Source organism: Anser anser, assembly GCF_964211835.1.
Source record: "Anser anser genome assembly, chromosome: 3".
Classification (NCBI taxonomy): Eukaryota; Metazoa; Chordata; class Aves; order Anseriformes; family Anatidae; genus Anser; species Anser anser.
The window spans coordinates 90,577,896-90,597,869 of record NC_139722.1 but is presented as its reverse complement, the minus strand read 5'-3'; the positions used below and the strand labels follow the sequence as shown (position 1 = coordinate 90,597,869).

The 19,974-nt window shown below is 40.4% G+C and overlaps 1 protein-coding gene across 1 annotated transcript in view; it reads left to right on the top strand.

The window, feature by feature from the left end:
* The window catches only part of KCNK5 (potassium two pore domain channel subfamily K member 5), a 39,493-nt gene extending 32,259 nt beyond the window's left edge, over nucleotides 1-7,234 (top strand). The window contains exons 3-5 of the mRNA XM_083828798.1: nucleotides 190-356; nucleotides 1,203-1,371; nucleotides 2,091-7,234. Of these exons, the coding sequence (XP_083684924.1) occupies nucleotides 190-356; nucleotides 1,203-1,371; nucleotides 2,091-2,911 (1,157 nt within the window). The 3' untranslated portion in view covers nucleotides 2,912-7,234. The remainder of the gene's footprint in view (nucleotides 1-189; nucleotides 357-1,202; nucleotides 1,372-2,090) is intronic.
* The last annotated feature ends 12,740 nt before the right edge of the window (nucleotides 7,235-19,974 follow it).

The following is a 19,974-nucleotide window of genomic DNA, read 5'->3' as shown; positions in this document are numbered from 1 at the left end:
TTTCTGAAGTAGCACTGGAAGGCATCCAGATTCAGAAGATCAGCTGGAGTAGGCTAATGTTCTCATAGACAGCTAAGTAAGGAGCATCTGATACAGCAGAAGGCCATGCAATGTTGTTTTATGTATAGGTAGAATTGCCTTGAATTCTATACAACAAAGACAGACTGTGCATATGCTTATCTCTTTTAGGTTACGGAAATGTTTCACCAAAGACACCCTCTGGGCGTCTCTTTTGCATATTTTATGGGCTCTTTGGAGTTCCTCTCTGCTTGACGTGGATCAGTGCTCTGGGGAAGTTCTTTGGAGGACGTGCAAAGAGGCTAGGCCAGTTTCTGACAAAAAGAGGAGTAAGCCTGGTAAGGTCCTCTGCTTGTTTATTCTCCTGCTGTGTATTTTTGATGCATAAAGTATAAGCTTAATTCATCTGCTAATTGTGGTAATAAACAAACACTTGTACAAATAAGAATTTCCCAAATGGTTGTTGCATGAAATAACTGGGAGGTGGATTGGGTATGTCAATTCCGCTAGAAGTTTTAAGAAAATGAGGTCTTGCAGAAGCATTTGGTAATAAATATTGTAATTTCTTTGAAGACATATTATCTCCATACATGAGAAACCTATAGGATCAATATAGGTGAGGCTCTAGTTTCACAAACGTTCCCTACAAGCTCCTCTGGCATGGAAATAAGCTGTCCTGCTTTGTTCCTACCTGCTTCTGTGCTAACATAAGCACTTTACTTGGTGTTTTTTTGTGTTGGACAAGTTTTGTCTCAGTTCTAACTGCACAGAGGTGGGAGAGAATGCAGGGACTGAGTGTATGGAGGAGGGTGGGACTAGTTTGGGCCCTAGTTTCAGAAACAGCAACAACTGCCTTGGTTCAACACCCAAGAAGGTACAGAAAATGATGGTGAAACGTGTGTATGCAGCTTTGTGAAGCAGGGTTTGTGCAGAGGTTAGATGAGTGCCAAAAGGTAGGAAGCATAAATAGGAGAGAAGCAACATAAACAGTCCTGACCCTCTATGCACAAATGAACTGTTGTAGAAAATAGTTGTGTTCACTTCAATCAGTAACCTTCAGTTACAGCTGATAAACTGTTAGTACAAAACTCTGAAATGACTGATACTGTCAAATGATGCTCTATGCCATGGAAGGAAAAGTTAATTACTTTTTTTTCCCTGACTTTTTTCTTCTTTCTTTGCAGAGGAAGGCACAAATTACATGCACAGCTATTTTCATTGTTTGGGGTGTCTTGGTCCATCTAGTTATTCCTCCTTTTGTCTTTATGGTGACTGAAGGATGGGACTACATTGAAGGCCTCTATTTCTCATTCATCACTATCACCACCATAGGATTTGGAGATTTTGTTGCTGGTAAGTAATTATATTTTATGTATTATTTTACTGCATGCACAGTGTGTGGCAATTCTGTTTCTAAACTAATTCTAAAAACTATTTTCTAAGCTTTTTAAAAACATTTTTCTGAACATAAGATTCAATAAAATCTGAGTACTGCTCCAATGGACTGCATCTGGCTCTTCCATCTTAGTTTAGATACCTAAGACCTTTACTTAGTCTGGAGCCAAATTCTGGAGTTGATCATTCTTTCAGCTGCCCCAGGTCCCTATTTCAGGCATGGAGCTTTCCTATCCACTATGACAGTTAAGCATTTTTAAAGGGGATCACCTAAGCAGAGTGCATCAGCGCTATGTGATACTCTCTGTGCAGCTGTCTAGAACTAGTCAACAGGAAATGCTGAACATACTGGTGTCTACCTCATAAATCCTGTCTTTCTCTAAAGTCTGCTATGTTATTTGAGGCTTTGGAGATGGTCCTTGGGAAGTGGAATTCTGAGGCTGATCCTTTTCTCAAGCAAAGTACCTATACCTGTACTTTAAGGGCTGGGGGAATGCTTATATCTTTTCAAAAAGAAAAAAGTTACTTTTATAGCTTACAAGGAGCATGTGCTGTCATTTTATGTTGTAGCCCAGCAGTCAGACTGTATGGAATGGAGTGCTTCTCAGGGTAGTAACTTAAAATTTCTCATCTGTGAGTCCTCTTTCAATAATGTTCTTGTTTTTAATTCTTTGTAGGCGTAAATCCAGATGCAAACTATCATGCCCTTTACAGATACTTTGTGGAGTTATGGATCTATCTGGGACTAGCTTGGCTTTCACTCTTTGTCAACTGGAAGGTCAGTATGTTTGTGGAGGTTCATAAAGCAATCAAGAAACGGAGGAAAAAAAGAAAAGAGTCTTTTGACAACCATCCTAGGTCTAAAAAACCCCTTCAAATGGGTACCTCCAAGGATGTGAACATTTTCAGCTTCCTTTCAAAGAAGGAAGAGACCTACAATGATCTTATTAAACAAATTGGGAAGAAGGCCCTGAAGACAAACAATGACAAGATGATCAAAGTAGAAAATACCAAACAAAATATGCAGAATACCAGTAAAGATGCTCAGGTGACTTACACAAAAACAGAGTCATTTGAGTATGAGGAGTCTTCCCTGGACATTCAAAATGGTCATGTACTCAGACACCTGCATGATAAACGTATTGGAGACAGCCCCCTAGAAGGAACCATGTTTGTAAACCAGCTAGACAGGATAAGTGAAGAAGAAGGTGAAGTATGGGATTCCAGAGACTATCGACCCTTAATATTTGAGAATGCCAATATAACGTTTGTAAATGAGGATGATGATGAAGAGGAAGATATCTCAGATGATGAGGAAACTTCAAAATCCTCCATGGATGATAATCTTGTAGAGGAACCTGAAACTGCAAAAAAACTGGTAAAATTCCCATCCTCTGACGAATCTACCTTTACCAACAACGAGCTAGAACTTTCTGTGCCTTATGAACAACTGATGAATGAGTATAATACAGTAAGCAATGTGAAGGCTGCAACGTGAAGCATGCTGGACAGTGGCTTTCTGAAAATGGTCAGTGCATATTGAACAAATTAATGGAGCAAGGAGAAAAGCATGTTTTTGCAACTTCTCCTGTCTCTTTGAAAACAAAAGCAAGACCCAAACTAATGACCTCCAGTGTCCTTTTCCTATCCTAAGTTGGTTTCTGAGCCCATCAGCTTTGCTTATCTGAACAGACTTGTAAAATAACAGTTGAATCAGGAGTCCTGCTCAGTCTCGGGATTTTATGGTTCTTGAACAAAGTAGACAAGAAAAGACTAGTTAATACACTGGACCTGCTCTACATTTATGCATTTCATTGAGGAATTAGTTTTGGAGTTTAACTATACTGTTGCAAAGAGACTGGTTTGGGCATCAAATGTGTTCGGTTACTCCACTAGCCCTTCAACTCTGAAAACCTGGATTCGAATCCTGCTTTGATCAAAAATGAAAGCAAGGGTTGTTTTTGTGTTGTGTTGTTTTGTTTTTGTTTTACTACCCATTGTTAAGTTTGTACCACAAAAAAAAATGGTGCAACCACTAGTGGTTCTTAATGAGAAACTTTAGATGGAATACCAGAGGCACACAGATCTGAGCTGGGGTGCACTGGCAGACTGAGGAGAGGAGGAAGCTTCTAAAACATCTGTCTGGAATATGTCAGTGCTTGTCAAATTTAGTTGTAGTTTCGTGAACAAAATATTCAAATTAAAAATTCCAAGGAATGGATTGAGAAGGCAAAAATCCTCTGGGATGAAGCTCACCAATTGGGCTGCTAAACTGCACATCAGCCCCAGAACTGTTGAAGATTAAGGTGACTGGAAAACCTATTGATCAAAGCATGTACGAGCACAAGCAGGATGCAACAGACTTTTCTTAATGTTGAAAGTGTCCTTCCACTGTCCATTTCCTAGAGGAAATACTTGAATGAACCTTATACAGTATCTATGTACAGGTGAAGTTTTAGTGACACTGCTCTTCTGCGGGGAAAAAAAATCACCTTTGGAGATGCAGATATTCTCTAAACGCCCTAATGCCTATCAGAAGGGACCTGCAGCACTGCTACTGACCTGTGCAATGTGTTAGTCAGTATTGTTTGGTGTTCCTCCCTGCCTTGGTACTTCAGACTAGACTTGAATGAGAGATGATTTTTGAAACAGTTGATTATACTTTGCTTATTTGTTTTGTTTTAAAGCCTGATCTATGTGCATATACAATGGTTATTCTATCCCACTTTCAAGAAGGCTGAACAATGTCAAGTCTTGTGCAAAGCTGAGATGTGATCAAGTGACTTAAGGCCATAAAGCACTTTTTGAAAGGGACTTTGGCTCTAAGCTCCTGAAAGTATTATATGTGGCTTGGAAATGGGCTTCTCATTGAGAAGGAAATATGTCTTTTTCATAACGTTTAAGCCCAAGTCATTTTGGCTGCAAAGAAAATTATACCATGTTTTTTCCTTTTCTTTTTCCGTATCCTTGCATTAACCTGGAGAACTCTTTCAAATGAGGCTGTTGATTATGCATTGGCAAAAGGTACTGACTTCGGTTGTATCCAATCTACTTGGAACAGAAAATAGCCAAGACCTTTGAACCTTAACATCTCAAGTTCTGTTATTTTGTATAGTTTCGCTGTGTTTAAGTCATTCCAGTATGTCCTCAAGTTTTCAAAGTTCAGTGAACAGTTAAGTTGTTTAATTCTCATTTTCAGTGTAATGCTGGCCGACTTGCTAGCTCTGTAAAATGAGCTTATGGAATCTTACAGTGCTAATCTTGAATTACTGCATTTTTCTAATAACTACAAATATGAGCTGCAGCTTCAATTGCCGGCCTCTCCTTTGGAAACTGGCAGTCTGGTTGGATGTCCTGTTGACAAGAAGTATTGAAGTTGCCTGCTGTGAAATAAGAGATTGTCTGTATTGATTTCTTTTCAGCATCTTCCACGTATATGAGATTTTTCAAATAGAAAGTGAACTAGGGCCAAGCCTGTTATACCGACAAAAATGTGGAACCAACATCATTGAAATCAGTAGTTAGTATGTATTTGATGATAATTTGGGGAGATTCTAATTTAAAATCTAATTGCATTATGTTATTGCATCTGAAGGAAAAGAGGGAGATGTGCTATCAAAAAGATTCTGACTTACTTCTAAATGACTCCCCCACCGTGCACACACCCACCCCTGCATTTTTTTAAAATGACTCCAAGCCCTTCTTCAACTATTTCTTTGTATCTGAAGGGTTGTGGTTGACAGCTGTACCTTGTAACCCTAAGAAATTTTAGGTAAGATGGCATACCTGATACACAAGGTGTTTGTGTAACAAGTCTAGCCTGCATTTTTTTAATTTAAAAATGTTCATATTAGGTTGAAAGAAAATGAAAAAGCACTCCATATAGCTTTTGTTGTCCTCCGACTTGTCTTCCATTATTGATGCAAAGATCAAAAGTTTTAGCAACAGTTAAAAAGCTACAGGACAGTAAGGAGAGAAAATGCTTGCTGAAATCATATGAAATGGAAAAGCATAGTCAAAGTCTGATCTTCATTGCAAAATAATAAGTGAATAAATTTCTCTTTAAGACAGAAATAATACGACCCAGATACTTGGCTGGGCTTCTTTGATTGGGAGGGTTGTTGCACACTGGAACCCAGATTCTCCATTCTCCGTTGTGAAGTGCACTTGTATGCCAGAGCTGAGAATGGATGGGATCTGTTTCATATTATCATGTTAGATGCAGCTCTTTGGCCTTTCCCAGTGTAGTCAGCATAGACTGTATGTATAATCAGCATCATGGGGTTTAAAGTAATAGTTTAAACTTATTAAAACAAAGTACAAAATTCCCACTTTTTTTTTGGGAAACATGATCACACCTCACAAAACTGTTCTCAAGACATCCCCACCATGTGCCTTAATGCAGTTCTAATACTGGGGGGAAAAATAATCTTTACAGGGGCCAACATAATTGGTCTCATTAAGCCCTACTTGTTTTCAGTGTTCTGGAGGGATTTGGTTGGCACATGATTTTCATGCTGGCTCTCCAAAAAGTTGAACCATTTCCCAAGGGTTTTAATATTATGGTGCCATCTCAGAAGTACCGAAGTGCTAAGCAAGACAGTTTTTTGTCTGCCTGTCTTCCATGTCTTGAGAAAAGTGAGTTAGAGGGGTGTCCAGGCTGGATTTTGAGCTTTTCAGCCTCAAAAGTGCCTCCGATTAATTTCAATGAATTCCCTAGTGCTATTTGGTAAGGTTTTGTAGTTTTTTCAGTTATCTGGTCAACCTGGAAACATTTTCTTTGGATGCCATGTAAGATCTCATTTGGCTAACTAGTGATGTTAGGAGCTCCCTTAACACTATGTAATTAGTTTTTATAGGTGAGGCAGATCTCTTACTGGAAAGAGAGGAAAGGGGAGTCTTTTTTTTTTTTTTTTTTAAATAATTTAAAAGCACATATAAGGAAAAGATGGAGTAGAAGTGAAAACTCTTCTTTCTATCTATTGCCTATAAGTAGCTTGTATTTCCAGTCACATGATGTGCAGCATAGGTCTGCATTCACAATAGTAACTTACTAATTTTGCCAAAATGAGCCAATACTTCAAAAACTAGAAAAATAAATCTTGAAATGTGACAAAAATCTATTCCTATAAAGGCCCTTTTAAATGTTATAGACTAGGTTACCCCATCCTTCATGACGTGATTGTGACACTTCTTGCTTTTTTCTTGTGCTATTGAAGCCTGTTTTTACCAGAAGGGCATAGTTTTCAGATACATATCTCATGGCAGGTAATCTAACACATCTGATACACTGGTACGAAATCACTGAGGAAATACAAGAAGTGATGTGTTAAATTTTTCTGAACCTAATGATTTGTGAATCTGTTGCTGGCAATAGATGTCACAAAACATGCAGAAATAAAACCATAGAGACCGATAACAGATCCATGGTGACACAGCTGTATATGTTGAGATATTTTTCTCCAGCTGAGCTTGGAGAGTACAAGTAGAGACAGACAAGCGTTGCTGATGAGGAGAGCAAAAAGCAATATACAAGTCTGTTGACCTAAACAGAAAACCAGGAGTTCTGTTGTAGACTTGTGATTTTTGTGCCTCGTTGGATTCATTCCACTTGTGATGGATTTACCTTTTAGAAAATTAGCTTGTCTTTCATAATTGCTTTTGAAGTTTGTACAGTTCTGACTCTATCACTCCATAATATGCCTGTCTGTCTATTCTTTGTTGCTGATTGTCACTGGAATCACACTGTATGTAAATATTTGCTAAGTCTTTGTAAAATGTAATTTATTTTAATATTTTGCAATAAAAATTTTACAATTTACCCTCTCAGTCGAGAAATGAAATTTCTTTTTACAGCTCCCTATAGTTGTAATGCATCTCACAGATGAGGCTGGTCCTGTTCCAAAGGGCTTGAAGGTGTAAGGAGCCGATAAAGCGAGTTGTTTTATGCAAGCAGGTGCCAACACTTGTATGGAGTATTGGTGACCAGCAGCATCTAGTCTGCAGTTAAATACAGCGTAGCAAAATATTATACGGTAAGGATTTGGGACAGCTGTTGAAGGGGGTAGAAAAGTTTATTCTACAACAGTGTTTTTTCAAGGGGCTGTTTATTTTTAAAGAAGATGCAGTGAGACAGGAAGTGTTAGAATTGATCAGTACTATGATAAAATAAGAGATGTTTATAGCTAATGTCTGCATCTCATGCCAGAGCTATTGAAATATTTGAGTGGCTGTTAGTGAATTTTCACAAGACTTTTAGCAGCAGTGCTCATAGTCTGGAGGTCTAGCAGTATTTACAGTCTTTCAACTACAGTGGTTGCCTTAAAATGCCTTAGAAAATATAACCGCCTGCCTTAATGGGTAGCAAAATGTGAGTCAGTGATACCCACGATAGAGGTGGAGACATCTGCAGAAACTGGGACAGCCTCAACCTGGGGGAGTGGAGACTGAACCTTGGCTTCTGTGCAACTGGGTGAAATCCCTGAGGTGTGAGCTAGGAAAATTGGGCGATGCATGAGGCACAGGAGGGAAAGGTGAAGGCTGACGTGCTTTGAGTAAGGGTAGCCAGTCTTCCTCCTTCCCCAGAAGAGTTCACAGAAGTGGTGGAGGAGGAAGAGGTACCTGGCTGGTGGCTGCTGCCTGCAACAGCCAAAGCCAGGGAGGTGGTGTCCCCTCATGATGCCGAGGGTAGGACATAACTGAGTCTGGTAAGCACCTGATAACGTTTCTATCAGCTCCCAGCAGGCTGGAGTCCACAGACTATTGTATTGTTCACCGACTGCCCTCGGTATTTTGGTAGAGAGTAATTTCAAGGGGGTAGGGTAGCAAGAAGTAGGAAAACAGGATAAACCTGTATCTGTTACGCGCCTGTTCTTATGGTCCATGCCTGGCTGTGGGTTCCTCTGAACACAATAGCTTAATAGATATAATCGCAGACCAGCTGACACTTAGAAAAACTGAAATCTGAACACTTATTTATAATTTAGTCTTTAGAATATGTGGTGCAACGTGATAACCAGCAATCTGTAGCTGAAGGAAACACAGAACTTGAACCTTTAGTTCTGGGAGATGAAGACAGTGGCACAGTAGGTAGAGAGCTTCTGTTTGGGGCCATTTTATACAGGAAAGTGCTACTTCAGTTTCTTCAGGGCAGCTTCCCATAGCTGGACTTAAATCCCGAAGACTCTGTAAAATCTCTTTTTCAACACTTATGCAAGGATCTAGTGGGAGGCGGGGGAGGACTGTTGCTCTGCAGCTTGAGCAGGAAGAATTGTCTTTTAAATTCATGACTTATACCATGTGCCTTTCAGAAAGGGTCTTTTGTGCTTTTGTTTTTAACCTTTTTTAGCTTCAACCTTTTAGCTTGGTAAGAAAACTAATACTCTATTCCTATATAGCTAGGAATAACATGATGGGCTGAGTACAGTGTTCATTAGATGTTGGCTTCTTTTTGTTCAAAAAATAAAAAATATGGAGAATTCTCCTGACCTGCAAGCGGAGAGGACATGCTTCCTTCAGACACCCTGCAGAGCTTTGGAGCCCTATAGCAGGCTGTGGCTTTATTTCTGCTCCATGCCTGAGGAACAAGGGGGAGCGGGGGGCAGGCGGGTGGAAGCAACCCCAGTCCTGCTGCAGCACCCAACATCTCACCCATGCGGCCACGTGCTCCCCACAGCGAACTTTCAGGCAGTCCTATTACATGTCCCCTTGCAGGGTGGGGGAAAAAAGAGCAGGAAAGGAGCGGAGTTAACTGGAAGAAAAGGGGCACCTACAAGGAGTGGGGCTTAGTGAGCCTGTGGGTGTCGAGGATTAGGATTTGTTGCTCTTCCCAGCACACCTCACCGATGTGCTCATAGTGAGCACTCAGCCTTGCCTTTTCCTGGCAGGCCAATGCCTTGTTTACCTCTCAGCTCAGACGTGTTTGTCACCTATAGGTCTTGCACAGCATGAAATACTTACAGAGCTTGCTAAGGGATTGCTTTTCACTTTCATGTTGGTAGATACCTTCTGCTGCGATGCAGCTAAAGCAACATCTGCTAGCTCTCACCATGCAGGCAAGGGCTCAGAGGTGTGCTGACAACTTTTATTGCCCTGATTTGTGCCCTGGTTCCCAAAAAAACTAGACTGATGGAGGTGATGCGGGGGGATGATGTTCTGTGGGAACACAGTGATGTGTCAAAGCAGGTGCTTTGTGTCCTGAAATGAAACCAAATTCACGTAGTGATTATTTTGGATTATACCGCCCTCCTAGCACAGAGAACTACCAGGACTGAGTGGAGCGCAGAGGTCCAAAACAAAATGCACTCAAATTTTCAGCTCACTGGCCAAGGAAATTTGCTATTTCAAATCACAGGGCTCTGAAAACCAGGTAACACATCCTAGTGAGAAGGGCTTCCTCTCATCTCCTTGTTTCCAAGTACAGCCTGTAGCCAGAATTCCTTCTTATTAAGTATATATATATACATATGAAAAAGATTTTTCATATATGATAAATATTCTGATGGAAATACTTAAAAAAAAAATCACTCAGAATTTACAAACTGAACTGAAGCAACCATGAATGGAATATTTTCAGATTTTATTTTTAGGATTATTTTTATGGGGTGCCAGAAGTTGCCTCCCTATTGTTTCTCCTAGCTGCTTATAAGACAGAGTAGAAGTGTTGACAACTCACTCCTCATCTTTTGCATGTTATCTTTTTTTTTTTTTTAAGAAGGAGAAAGTTGTGGAAAATATGCTTTGTCCCCCCTTTTTTCTAAATTAGGGTGAGACTGTGAATGACAGAGACAGAACATCAAAAATCTGAATATACTAATTCTGAAATTAGAGTGAGGGGTTTAAAACACAAGATATCTGATGTCAAACTTAACTTTTTCTTTTCCCCATAGACATTTTTTGAAATTTCCCATACTAAAATGTAGGAAAATTCTTTTTGATGGTTCCCTAAATATGCTGAACAGAAGCACTTGTGTTTTCCAATTAGATCTATGCACTAGTTATTCAGGAAAAAGCAAGTCCTTTCACACACTTTTAATCTTACTGGAACGTAAGAGTGGCACGTGGCACCACGCTACGCCTTTTCAGGTGAATGACCACACAGTATGAATGAACATTGTCCTGCACTGAGAACAAAAATCCTGTTGAAGGCTTTGCACTGGTTTATGGACTTACAGCTTTGGGTTCTTGCTGATCACATTCTTGTTTATTGTCTAGTTAAGTTTCTGGGTGTATAAGGAAGTATCATAATTAATTCCTAATGTTGTTAAGATCAGAGACGAAAATCCTTTTGTGTGCTTGTTTGTGGGTTGGGCCCTACTTAACACTGATCAAAATAAACTGGGTGCAGGGGAGCACTTGTTCCTAAGTACTCCTGGTTGCTGAGCACAACTGAAAAATATGTGCATCCCTGAATGTGAAATTCATCCGTGTTCAGGTTGAAATAGAAACCACAAACGTCTGAAGCTGGCGGATAAGTGTTTATTCATAAAGCTGTGCTGTCCTTCTCTGGCAGCCTTCATATTTGCTTCTTACCTGTGGTACACTGGCAGTTAGTGAAAAGTAAAGGAACAAATCAAGACTTGAGGCACAGACAACCTCTTTTGATATTTTCTATTCCTCTCAGCCTGGGACTTTTGCCAACCCCATCTCTGGCACAACAGGAAAGGAAGGAAAAATAGCAAGCTAATTGGTCTGCTTTTTAATTGCTGATTAGAATGGGAAATGAACACAAGAGCAGGAGTATGCAGCTTGCTGTGGACATTTGAGGGGGGACAGTTCCCTCTTTGGCTGTTTTTCTTGGCTGTCAGTTTTTAGATAAATGGTAGAAATTTGGTGGCTTAACTCAAAGCGAGAAAGGCTTACAAGGAGGGCATTTACAAAAGGAAAGCGGGACAGGCTTTAATATCTTTTTTTTTCCATGCTGCATTTCTTCAGAATCTGAAGCTCCCGAGTCTTTAAATTAATGTAAAATATCAAGCTACTCTCATAGATAGGTATCAGATAAAGGCAAAATAAAGAGAATACCTATTTTTAAACTTCAAGCTCAAAGTTCTCTGTAGTTCTGCGGTGCAAGTTCTTCATCATTTACAGCAGCTTAAGTGGAGGAGAGAGGCCGGTATTCAGCATCCACTCTGATAACCCCAGTACATGTCGTTCAAGCAAAATTAAAGTGAGCATTTTGAGTTGGGAACAATTTTTTAGGGCAAAAGACACAATTCAGATCAAGTGCAGGATGAATTCAGAGACCTGGAGATTTGCTCTAAAACACTAGGAAATAAGTTTTCAGGCAAATCATTTTAAACACTTTTCTGAAGATGTTGTCTGGCCAAGTGATGCTGACTTTTCTGAGGGAGTTTAGTTCTATGATGTTTATCAGTAACTAAGAAGTGTAATGTTATGGGGGCATGAATACTTGAAAGCTGAAAAAGCTGCAGGAAAGAACTGGCAGCCTGTTAAAATGTGTAGGCTTGAGACAGACTTTTTCTTTCAGAGAATGCAATAAAAATAAAAAATAAGGTAGAAAGACATTGAAGCTCTAACTGACTTTCATTTAAAAGTTTCTGACACGATATATTCCTGTGCCTTCGAATGCTATGTGGTTTTGGAAACACTCGGGATAAACTTAGCTTCCTCTGGCACAGACAGGGAGGAAAAGGCTTTGGGGTTATTGCAGTTTATTTACTGCAAAGCGACCATTCTTTAAAACAACAACAAGATTCAACGTGAATCTTCTACTCCAACCTACTCAATAATGACCCAATTCATTTTTCATGGAAGGATACAACTTCCACCCCTTTTCTCTGCCTCCTCTGGCTCCCACCACTTTCCTCCTTGCTTGTATGTCGTAATTTTCCCTTTCCTCTGCTCGGTTGCATCCACCCTGTACGATTCCTGTGGCCCCTAGGAACGTCACGGCTGCCTGCAGGCAGGACACGGCAATCACTTGGCATTCCAGGCTGACAGCCAGGAGATGGATCTTGCTTCCCCGGCTCAAAGAGTGCCAGCCCGAGCTGCTTGAGCTAGAGACAGGTAGCGATTGAACAACCAAGGCACCCAGCTGAGTGGTCATGGCTTGCTTCAGTGAAGAAGCTCATGCTTTTGCACTTTTTCAGCTGTGCTATTTTTATCATCTGCTGTGGATTTAGCCTTGCAGTGATGTGGTTTGGGAAGAGCAAGGGTAGAGCTTCACCACAGGGCACCGAGTGGGCCACTGAGTGGGCAAGGCAAGCCTATCTAAATACTTGCAGAGACTTGTTAATGAGGCTGCAATTCGAAACAGATTTTAGAGAGAGGCTGTGCCTCATGTGAGCTGTTGTACTTGCACCCTTTTCAGCTCTGTGTTGCCCCTCTCCTTCTTCCCACCCCGTTTCCCTTTTACCACTACACCTAAACTCCCCGGTCCCACTTCATGACCACAAACTGTGAACCTATCTGCACAGTGAAATCTTAGCCCTCTTTCACTGGAACTCTCCAGGAGGCTCTCAAAGCCTTAGAAACACTTCACTTTGTTGCTGTGTGTTCAGATTACTTGACATGACTGCATTTGTCATGCAGATGTGACCTAAAACTATGTTCCAGTAACACCAAGTAAGCAGAAAAGTTATCACCTGTTTAAATAAACCTTTGGCTCCTAATCAACAATGCAACTGAAGAAAAGATATTGAATAGAACAAAATATGTTTGATTATTTACTAAAGACATAATGGCCTGGAGACTGAAAACAAAGAGTGGGACTGAGCCAGATGGCAACCAATATAACCTAGACAGCCTACGTTTTGAGTCTTTAGGGTACAGAAAACTCCCACGGTGGAATTTTTTTGAACACTAGAGAAATCCATATGTGCTACTTTTCCAATTACAGTTATTCCCAATAAATGCCAAAACTGCAACTTTAGAAATATCATAGATCAATGTCAGGAACAGTTTGTGTATTTCATAACACCTGAGTGTAAGTGGCCCACAAATGCCAGTAAGAGGGCAGGAGCAGGAATAGGCCCTCATATCACATCTGCACAGAAGCCCCCATCAATAGATTTACCATCTGTCTTATTAAGGACTTTATGGAAGAGTAGTCATGCATGAAAGCACAAGCACATAGCATGGGTGTAGCTGCAACCTTGTACCATAGCTTAATTCAAGTGCATTTGGAGCCATGAAGCAAAAATGGAACATTTTTAGATGGGGCCAGTCAACTGACTACAGATGTGGAAGAAGAAATCATGAATATCTGGGGCCTCTGGCACCCAGAAGAGTAACCAGTGGCATTGACACAGTTTGCATACCCCTTGGCTGGCTAGTCAAAAACAGAAGCAGAGGAGTCATATTTAAGTACTATGGATAGGTAACACTAGCAAAGTCATTTGTATTTGTACACAAAACTGTAACCCTGGGAATGAGAAGAAGGGCTAGATGGTAAAAGTCATCATCTAGGGCTTTGAGAAGGAGGAGAAGAGGGGAATGACCCTCCCTTCTGAGCATCTACGCACTCTAGGTTCTCTGCACAAAGGATGTGTCATGCTCTGTAAGACAAATTGGCAAGGGAGAAGGACAGAGCATGTTCTGCCATATGCCACCTGGTGGGAAAGGAGTTTGGAGAGCAAAAATTAGTATCTACTCTCTAGAAGCAAACAGTAGGGAGAAAAGTTCCCTCTCTTTCAGTCAACCAGCACAGTGATCTTCAAGGGTTAAAAGGAGCTAAACCTACATCTTCTGAATGAAGGTCTTCACTATGTAAAATTTAAACCAAAACTGATGTGCATATTCTTCATAAGAAGCGTACAATCTTTTTTTTTTTTTTTGGAGAAGATTGTCTTCAGGAGGGCAGCTGAGATTTACTTGAGGAGATGACCTGTTCCTTGTTGCTCCAGATGATGAGGTGTCTCATCTCTTGTTGCTGCTTCTCCACTCACCCACCTTCTCCCAGGGGAGGCAGTGGTACTGGTTCCCTCAGGATGAGACCAGAACCTAGGTAGGTCTCCTTCACAGGAGGATCTTAACACAAGCATAGTTTTTCCTCACCTATTCAGTGCTATTTATAGCCTTGGAAGGCCAAAGAGCATGGGCAGATCTCTTTCCTCTGTAACTTAGGACTTTTTGCAAACCCATACAACTGTGTGCTGACAACGAGTAGCCAGTTAGCCTTAGCCTTGGAGAGATCTACTGGTGATGCTTCCACTACCTTCACTGGCAGATTTATTTTCCAGTTTAATTATTATTATGTGCAATATGCAACACTCTGAAGTTTAATTTCATGATCTTTTTCTTTCCTCATTAGCAAGTAGAAATAATTAGTTCCTGTTCTCATCTTAATTTTAATTTTTTACTGCCCTGGGTGCAGAGGCCTCTGAACAGCAAAATATGAAGAAACTAAAAACGGAATTAATTAGAAAAAAAAGCAGTATGAGTCAGGATAGAACCCAGATAAGGAGATTTTTAAAATCCCACCCTCCTACCTAAAGAGAGTCATCCGAAACTCTATAAAGATAGTTAAATCAAATAAAAGATCTGGCTCGGAATTACTAGTGCAGGGAATGACCTGGGAGGTATAAGAGATCCAGTACCAAACAAGACTTCAAAAAGGATGAGAGCTATCCTGGAATATATGAGCAGAATTAGCATATGTAAAAAATGGGAGGTATTATTCACTCTCTAGGACAGGGAGAATATAATACGTGCTCAGGTCATCAGATTCTAAGGGAAATTTAGATAAAATGAGAGAAGTCCATATCACAGCTACAAGAAGAATGTTTTTAAAAAATGTGATCTTTGAGAGAACTGTTAGAAAAGGCTGAAAATGTTCATTTGGACTAGGAAACAAAAAAAAAAAAAAGAAAGGACAACTGCTAGGGTATATAAATTTTCTGACAGGTAAAAGGCTGTTGAAGAGTGCTAAGGGGGGAACTACATTGTTTCCTGAAGACTCTGGAGAAAGACAAAATAAGAAATCAGTCTACACTGCAATAAACAAGACTGAGCTTGGTACTACAAAATGTTTTCTAACTGCAAGAGCAATACATTTGTCTAGATGTAGACTTCAAACTATTGGAGAATTTGAGAGCAGTTTAGGCACCCAGCTGTCAGGGATGGTCTTACTACATTTACTGAGCCTGGTACAGAAGGACAGATTCAGTAATCTCTTTCAGTTTTACATTTCTGAATTTAGTTTCTAAGAGGTCTATTATACTTTGATCTTTCTGTAGCATTATTCTTATATTCTATGATTAGTGTTAGCCAGTACACTGGATGTCTGCAATATTTCATATGTGTCTTAGAAATAAAGTGTTCTTGTCCACTTACCAAGATCAACTAGCTGCCCTAACATGGTTCAAGTGTACTAAAATAAAAAAAAAACAACTTGGTAAATAATGAGAAAATGGGGGGACTTCATATCATTACAGTTCTACTTCCTGAGCTTCATTTGTAGTGAAGGCCCCTGGAAAATGATGTTGTATGGGATTTTCTAGTTCATTGCCTGGCTCCCCTTTCCATTGCTGAGTGTTTGGTTATCATAGTGTTAAGGCTAAGTTTGTTGTGCCTAGGCCAGTGTATTCCAGATGTTTCTCTTCTTGAAAAGAAACAAGGATTTTTCTCTTCATGCAGCTTCTCCCTGAACAATTTGTCCTCCTTGCCTAGTTTTTCTTCTCAGTCCTTATTCAGCTTCCATGGCTTTTCAACCACATGTATCTATTTTTTTTGAGTTGGATGAAATGTTTGTACTGTACGTCAGTTATCGTGCCTGTATAAATGTTGTGTCTTGATTACAGTCCTCTGGATTCTGTATTCAGTAACCTTCCACTGCTGTGTAGCAGGTCCCTACTCATTTACCCCACTGTTTAACAGAAGGGAAGGATAAAGAGGTAACAAATCCTGTGAAAGGCTTTGCTGTCTGGTATAGCACAGATGCTTTGCACAGCCACAGCTAAAAAGTAGCAACTGGTATCTGAAAAGAACGTCACTCTCTTCGTGGGTGAGAGAACTGGCAAAACTTCTGACTGTTGGGAAGTTTTATAAAAGCAGTTCTCTCAGGAAAAAGAACAAGGAGCTTATTTACAATTCACTTCCAATTTTATCCCTGATTTTTTTTTTTATTTTTTATGTGTGAAAGGTTTTACATCAGTTCCTGAGACAGACTTCTACAATTTTACAAAATGTTAAGCTATTTCTGTTTCTGAAGCAGAAGAATAAACAATCCTCTCAGAAACCTAGGATTTGATTGTATATAAGAGTAGCATATTATAATGAAGTAACAAATCAATGGACATGAAATTTCAGGGAAAAGAGAAAAAAAGTGCTTTGCTTACGTATGTTAGAGACTATCTGAAATACTTCGTGACTTAAATCATGTTCTATTCAGCTTGGGGAAAGGATTTTAACAAGATCTACATTTCTGAGTCTTAATTTCTTGGGTTCTTTGGATTACAAGACCTTTAAAGATTGTTTATATTACAGCAAAGTGCATTTCCCCAGACTAGAGCCAAAAAAACCCTTATTTACTCTTGTATGTAAGCTTTCCTGTTAAAGAAAAGGGAAGGGGGTAGTTGTTCAGCTGCCACAAGCCACCACATGCTACTGCTGAGAGACCTTTCCTTGTATTCCATCTTAAGAAGGCTGCTCAGGAAAGGCGAAGAGGAAGTTGATGGAGAAGCGAGGGCCGGAGCAGGGTAACAGAGCTGCTCTGTTCTCAGCAGACACCCAGCAGGGCCTGTCCTGTCCATGTGCATGGCATACTGAGAGCAAACGGGGTGCTTGGGGCCTGGGGCTGATGGCCCTTGGGTCCTCTTGTGCTCTGTCAGCTTGGGGCTTGTCGGCTGCCCACCGCCACTCATGGGCAAGGCTGGAGCCCGGGTTGTGGAGTGCTTCCCTCTGTCGCATGGAAACTTGCGGGTGTAAGGCAAGTTAAAATGCTACGAAAGCAGCCCCGGAACACCTCTTTTTCTCAAACTCCCACTTATTTTTGCATTTTCTCCTAACTCATGCGATTTTTCGGCTCTACAGGACAACTCGTGTTATTTCTCACATCAAGCCTAAAGTCACCTTTGCCCTCTACTGGCATCCTGTAGAAATACAGGAGCACGTCATGCTAAAGCTCCACCACTTCAGCTGTTCAAACTCACCAGGCAGAGAAACAGGGTACCCACAGACGACATGCAGTCAGTGGTGGGACCGTGCTCTTGGGGTGGGAGCAGCAAACCTTGTGTGGAAGCTGAGCACACAGCTGCCTACAGCTCCTCTAGCAATAACCTCCTGGAGAGATGAGGCATGGCAAGCCCTTCCTCCCACTGTCCAGATATTTACTGAGTCAAAATCTGTTACGTTTTCAAACGGTGTCTGATCTTAGGCTCTTTATGAACAAGCCAGCCTAGGAATTGACTCTGCCAATTGTTCTTCATCATGTTTCTTTCTCTCATTTCTAGGTATAATTAATTCCCACTGGTTTGCAAGCTTGGGGAATGGAAGCAAGAGTGGTCTAAGAAAAGAGTTGAATGCTTATCATGAAAGCGAGAGTAGGATGATAATAACCTCAAATTGCAAATTCAGTCCTGAAGGATCAAACAGTTCTTGAACAGAGCAGAGGCTTGAAGCATTGCAGTTAAACCTACTGAAGAGCCAGCGTCAGGGTGGGATGCAGTGACTGCTCATCAGTATGTAAACATTTCAGACTAAGTGCAAAGAGTTCTTCATTCACTTGAAAATATGTGGACACTACAGTTTGACAGTAGATTACTGGATAAATGGAGCCAGCACACCAACACTTCTGAAAATCTATATCACAGTTTCAAAATTTAGGCTGACCTATCCCTGTCTTGCAAGGTTTTGAGAGATCTTCCATATCATCCCTAGCTATAAAATCCAATAATGTCAGGTTCCTGATAAGATACACTATGAAAAGACTCACAGAAGCTCTTGTTAACATAAAATAGCTTGCAATACCTAGGCAGCAAATTCTAAACAAGCTAAAGTCAGTCACTGTAAGCTTTAAATTTTTTTAATATTCCACATATCAGAATAAAATATGAAATTATATATGAGTAACAATTTTCAGAAAATGTATATAGTTGTTATTTCCCTTACTTAGCATGTCAGTAATAACGAGTGAGGGACGCCATGAGAAATGGCACAAATAGTTTGAATGGAGAACAGCAATTGTTTTCTCTGAGAAGAAATGTTCAAATGTTATCTGTAATACACAACTTGTGATGCTGTTTGTGCTTCAGCTGTTTATGTTTAAAACAAAGTGATCAGAATAACTTAGTCTAATCATAGCTTAAAGCAGCAAATGGAAAACCTGTCTTATTTTTTGAGACACTGTCAATGTGCACATTACTGTGGATATGTGTGCATACCATGTGCCAAGCTCAGACTTTTCACCTTAAAGAACATGTATAGCAGCTCCTTAAGCCCTGAAGACAGGAAGGGTAGTCCAAACTCTCCATTCCTGTTTCTCTCAGGTACCTTCAAGTGTGCTTTTCTGCAACCCATTTTGATCAGTCTTCAGCCTCCACACTCAGGATGGACTTCCCCTCCACCTGTTCCTTCTACTTCTGCTTTTTACAGCCACAAGTTGACCTAAAAAAGCTCAAAAATGTGTCTCAGCACCTCAGAGGCAACAAAATCTTCTTGCCTTCAGATTTGGCCTTTTACAGCCAGTTGGGGTTTTATGATCCTGAGCCAGAGAGAGAGGTTCAAAGGTGCCATTGGTTTCTTCTCCAGCACTAAAGCAGCAAGTTTCTCTGCTCAGACTGGGAGGATGTCTTTTTTTTTTTTTTTTCTTTTTTCTGCTTACAATCACAATGACTTAACTGCTGCACAGGCATTTACCTTGACTCTGATTTATCTGACTCTGCAGTTACATTGGATTCTCTAGCCCTTATCATCTTGCCGGCCAGATTTGGGTTTGAGACAGCTGCGATCAGAACTTTATTGGGTCCTACCAGGAACTAGTGCAAACCTGTATTCTCCACCCTCCTTGGAAACTCTCTTCAGTCTACAGTGACAGATACTAGTCTTTGGAACATGTTTTGGCAAAGCCACACTGTTTAATTTTGCATCCCAGACATCATTCCCAAATGGAGCCCTTGGGCTCTCTAATGCTCTGGTGGTTCACAGGAAGACCATATACATCAAGAGCTCAGAACTTGGCATAAGCTTCAAAAGCTGCTTCTTTTCTGTCATTGATTTTCCATTTGCAGATCATAAAGAAATTTTGAATCTGAATTTCTACCAAAATCACTCCACTACAGTCCTTGTACCCTTTAGATATGATGGTATCTCTAAACTACAAACACAAGTATATGAAATACTCCAACCAGTTACCCAAAAGACCATGTCTTACTTATACAGACTTTCAGAAATACCAAGAAAGAGGCTAATGCTCCATACAGCTGAGACTGTATGGGTGTAGGTACTCAGCTACTTATGTTAATTATTTCACCTTGATACTTATCTCCAGCTTCAATTTTGAGACCTTTCACTCAAGATCCTACTGCACTGAGATGTTTCTTTTCTCCTGTCTTCTTTGCAGCATTGAAGTAGTGGAGAAGTTCTCCATTTAGGGATATGAAT